The sequence below is a fragment of the Helianthus annuus genome, chromosome 5 (assembly GCF_002127325.2).
Source record: "Helianthus annuus cultivar XRQ/B chromosome 5, HanXRQr2.0-SUNRISE, whole genome shotgun sequence".
Lineage (NCBI taxonomy): Eukaryota > Viridiplantae > Streptophyta > Magnoliopsida > Asterales > Asteraceae > Helianthus > Helianthus annuus.
Window position 1 is genome coordinate 155,277,068 of NC_035437.2, and position 3,581 is coordinate 155,280,648.

The 3,581-nt window shown below is 33.2% G+C and overlaps 1 protein-coding gene across 1 annotated transcript; it reads right to left on the bottom strand.

Moving 5' to 3' along the window:
* Positions 1–581: 581 nt before the first annotated feature.
* LOC118492193 (golgin subfamily A member 6-like protein 1) lies at positions 582–3,340 on the bottom strand. The gene is made up of 4 exons (XM_035990025.1): positions 3,280–3,340; positions 2,555–3,180; positions 2,423–2,512; positions 582–674 (listed from the first exon to the last, which is right to left on the bottom strand). Exons 1-4 carry the CDS (start codon positions 3,338–3,340, stop codon positions 582–584), a joined length of 870 nt encoding a protein of 289 aa, XP_035845918.1.
* Between the last annotated feature and the right edge of the window lie 241 nt (positions 3,341–3,581).

Here is a 3,581-nt window from a genome sequence, read left to right on the forward strand (position 1 = left end):
ATCTACTGGCATATCATCAGTGAGACCGTTTATCACATTAAAACATTCCATTTCTTTAGCGTACTGTGATTGTCTACTGATGTACTATCATTTCCTCTTTTTACACAAAAACTCATTTTTCGAATTTTATCATGTTTTTGGCTTTTTCAAATTTTCAAATGTTTTTGTATTTTCTGAAATATACTTACTCCCCCTAAAATGCAAAACCATTTAAAGAAAATTTGATAACCGATGCTGATAGCTTTGTCTCGCCATCCATTTTCTGCTTAATGTGTACCTAATTGCATGAAAAGCAGTAAATACCTCCATGATTTACAACACATTGATCTTTGACAGTTTGAAAACCGTTTTTCAATCTTGTGAAATTAATCATGTTTGTTCCGCCGTGAGGGTTTTGGCATATTTAAGTAACATATTTTTGAAATTTTGATTTTTTTGACAAATTTAAAAACAAACATATTTTTGATTTTTTTTCAAAATTTTGACAAAATAAAAACATATTTTTGGTTTTTAATTTTTCAATTTTTAGGGTTTTTGAAATATTGTTTATTTATATACAAAAATCAAACAAACTCCCTGTTTCAACAAACACAGGGTCCAGCAGCCTTCTCCTCTTCTTGTCGTGCCAGGCTGCTCCGACACTCCTCTTGACATTCAGTTTTCTTCGGAAGCACCTGCACATTTAACTACTCAATTACTTGAACAAATTAGCCCAGGTCTGTTGGACCTTAGGCATTTCAACACAATATGCATCATTCAACTTCGGAAAATCTTTGTCATCTTTCACAAATATCTTATCAATTTTGACTTCAACTTTTTCGTCATTTACCGAAGTCATTGGTTTCTTAACCGACCAAGTTTGACCTTTTGGAGTACCTCTTTTGTAAAAATGTGATTCTTTTTGAACATTTTGATTTTGAACAACATTTGGTTTCTAAAACTGTTGGGGTTTTGTCATATCGACATTAGTTTTCCAACTTTGTGTTGTTCTGAATCTGGTGTGTGAGAATTCCAGGTCTGTCTTGAATCGAACCTATTCTGGTTTGATTTCCAAGTTTGATTCAAAGCAAACTTGTTAATGTTGTACCTCCAAGTTTGTTTTGAGTCAAATTTGGTTGACTTTTGTTTCACATCCTCAGATTTGTGTTTCTCAACATTTTCAGACTTCTTTTTCGACTCAACATCAACAGGTTTTAGATTTGGACACTTTCCTGCAAGATGTCCAGTTTGATCACCTTTGAAACATGTTCTCTTGGACACATTTTTTACCTGTGGTTGTTGCTTTTTCTTTTGAGCATAGAACTCTTCATTAGATTGTCGTCTAAATTGAAATTCTTTCTCCTCTTCTGAACTTGTTCCATGAACAAAGTTCATTTTTGTCTGATAATTTGGCGTTTCATTTTTATTCCAAGTCTGTTTTTTTTATAACCCAACCCAGCCTTCATGTTTTCTTCTTGTAACCAGGTTTGTTATAAAAAGTTTTCTGACCTTTTCCAGCAAACTTTGGAATTTCTGTTTTTTTAATTTCAACCATTTTGAAAACTTTGTCAATCTTTTCTGAAATCACATTCTGAATCGGGAATACAACATCTAAGAATAATCTATCTGATCCAATCATGGTATAAACCAATCCTTTTGAATCGTCATTTAAATTTTTCTCAGATTTTGAGTTTTTCAGATATCCATCATGAAAATTACCTTCATTTTCATCCTGTGATTCATAATTACCTGTATCAACTGACTCTTCTTTCAACACACTTTCAACGACCTTAACTACCACATCTGAATCACTAGAATAATCAGATTTGGAATAGGTTACGTCAATGTTATCTGGCAATTGATCTAGCATGTTGAAAGCTTTTTCGACCTTTTCATCATCATAAAATGCAAACTTTTCCGGTGGAGGAACTTGATGAAACTCTGAGCCAATACCTTTCTTGTTTTGCTCAGAATCTTTCCCATCCGGTTTTATGTTGAAAATTCTTTCAAGCACATATGACGACGCGTAATAACTTTTTAACTTGTTATTATCCTGATCTAAATCAGCAATCTGACATTTTAGCTTAGCAACATCCTCAATGTAAGAGTTTACAACTTGTTGCTTTATTTCATACTGTCGCTTAAACATATCAGTCATTTCAGAACAGTATCTTAGTCTCGATTGAACAAGTTTCATTTCACTTTTTACTTTTTCATATGACTCTTTTGTAATGTGATATGCCAATTTTATTGAATCATACTCCTTTTTCATTTCCTGACAAACTTTTTCTTTTTGATCACATTTTTCTGTCATTTTTGAAACCTTTTCTTTCAAACTTTCATTTTCTTTTTCTAACTTTTTACATTTTTCTGAAATCATTTCATTATTATCTTTTAAAACTTTTTCGTTTTCTAACATTTCTTTGCATTTTTCTTTGAAAACTTTTTCGATTTTATTGAAATCAAGATCTCTTGTTCTCAACTTTTCGTTTTTCTCAGTACAAGCACTGCATGGTTCCATGCACTTCTTGCACTGTTCAACAATTTCATTTAAGTCTTTTGAATCAAAATTTACCTCAGTGATTGGCACCTCGGTGTTTGCTTTTGTCTGCTTCTGATCAGCTTCACTCTTCTTTTCTTCACCAGTACCAGCATCACCAACAACATCTGCTGAACTTTCAACCTTCACTTCTACCGAACTTTTCATCTTCTTCTTACCTTCTTCAACTTGCTGTTCTTTAGTAACAGCCTTTTCTTTTTCAGCTACCTTCTCATCTTCTTCTTTAGTAGCTTTAGTTTTAACTTCTTCAACCTTGACCTCCTCAGCGACTTTCTTCAAATCATCAACCAGATTCTCAATATTCTTCTTTATTCTTTCTTCATTCCTCTTCCTCAGATTTGATGTCATAGCATCTCTGATGATTTTATCCAGCCTTTTTACATATGTTTTGTCTTTTGCAACATTTGAATAATATTCGCCGGATCGAGGAATTACTAGAAGAACATCATCGTGAACTATGTCACTTCTGGGAACAAATGGTTCACCTTCTTTATTGACATAACATTCTTGATTCTTATCCCATCTTTTGTTTCTAACAGCATTTTCATATTCTTCCTGCATCTTCTCCATTTTGCATCCAACAATGAAAATTTCTCTATCAGTTTTCTCTCTCAAAATCTCTTCCCGAGTTTTCTCTTTTACTTCAGCAACAAAAACATAATGTTAGCTTTTTGATGTTTTTCTGCCATGAGCTGTTACAACTCGATCTTCTTCTAGAAGTATCTGACTCCAATCAAAACCTTCATCATCATGGAATACAGCAAGTGCTCTTGATTTTTCTCTAGGATTATTCTCAATCATTTTTGGTTCTTCTTTACTGCGATGGTAAATCACCTTTCGATAATAATCATCATTGAAAGGTTGTTCATTTCCACCAACTGCAGAATTGTTGCATTCTCTCTTGAAATGACCTTTTTGCTTACATTTGAAACATGTCACTTTGGACTTATCAAATCCAAGTTTTGTTGACGAACCACCTAATGATTACTTCCCGGTAATCTCCATGTATCTCTGAGCTCTGCGAATGCAACTTGCCAAACAC

Bases quoted from the DNA above. Each gene is read 5' to 3' on its own strand.
- LOC118492193 (XM_035990025.1), bottom strand. From the start codon at position 3,340: ATGATTGAGAATAATCCTAGAGAAAAATCAAGAGCACTTGCTGTATTC. The intron at 3,181-3,279 runs GTTTTGATTGGA...TTGTTGCTGAAG, and splicing joins TGTATTCCATGATGATGAAG to TAAAAGAGAAAACTCGGGAA. The intron at 2,513-2,554 runs GTAAATTTTGAT...ATTGTTGAACAG, and splicing joins CCGAGGTGCCAATCACTGAG to TGCAAGAAGTGCATGGAACC.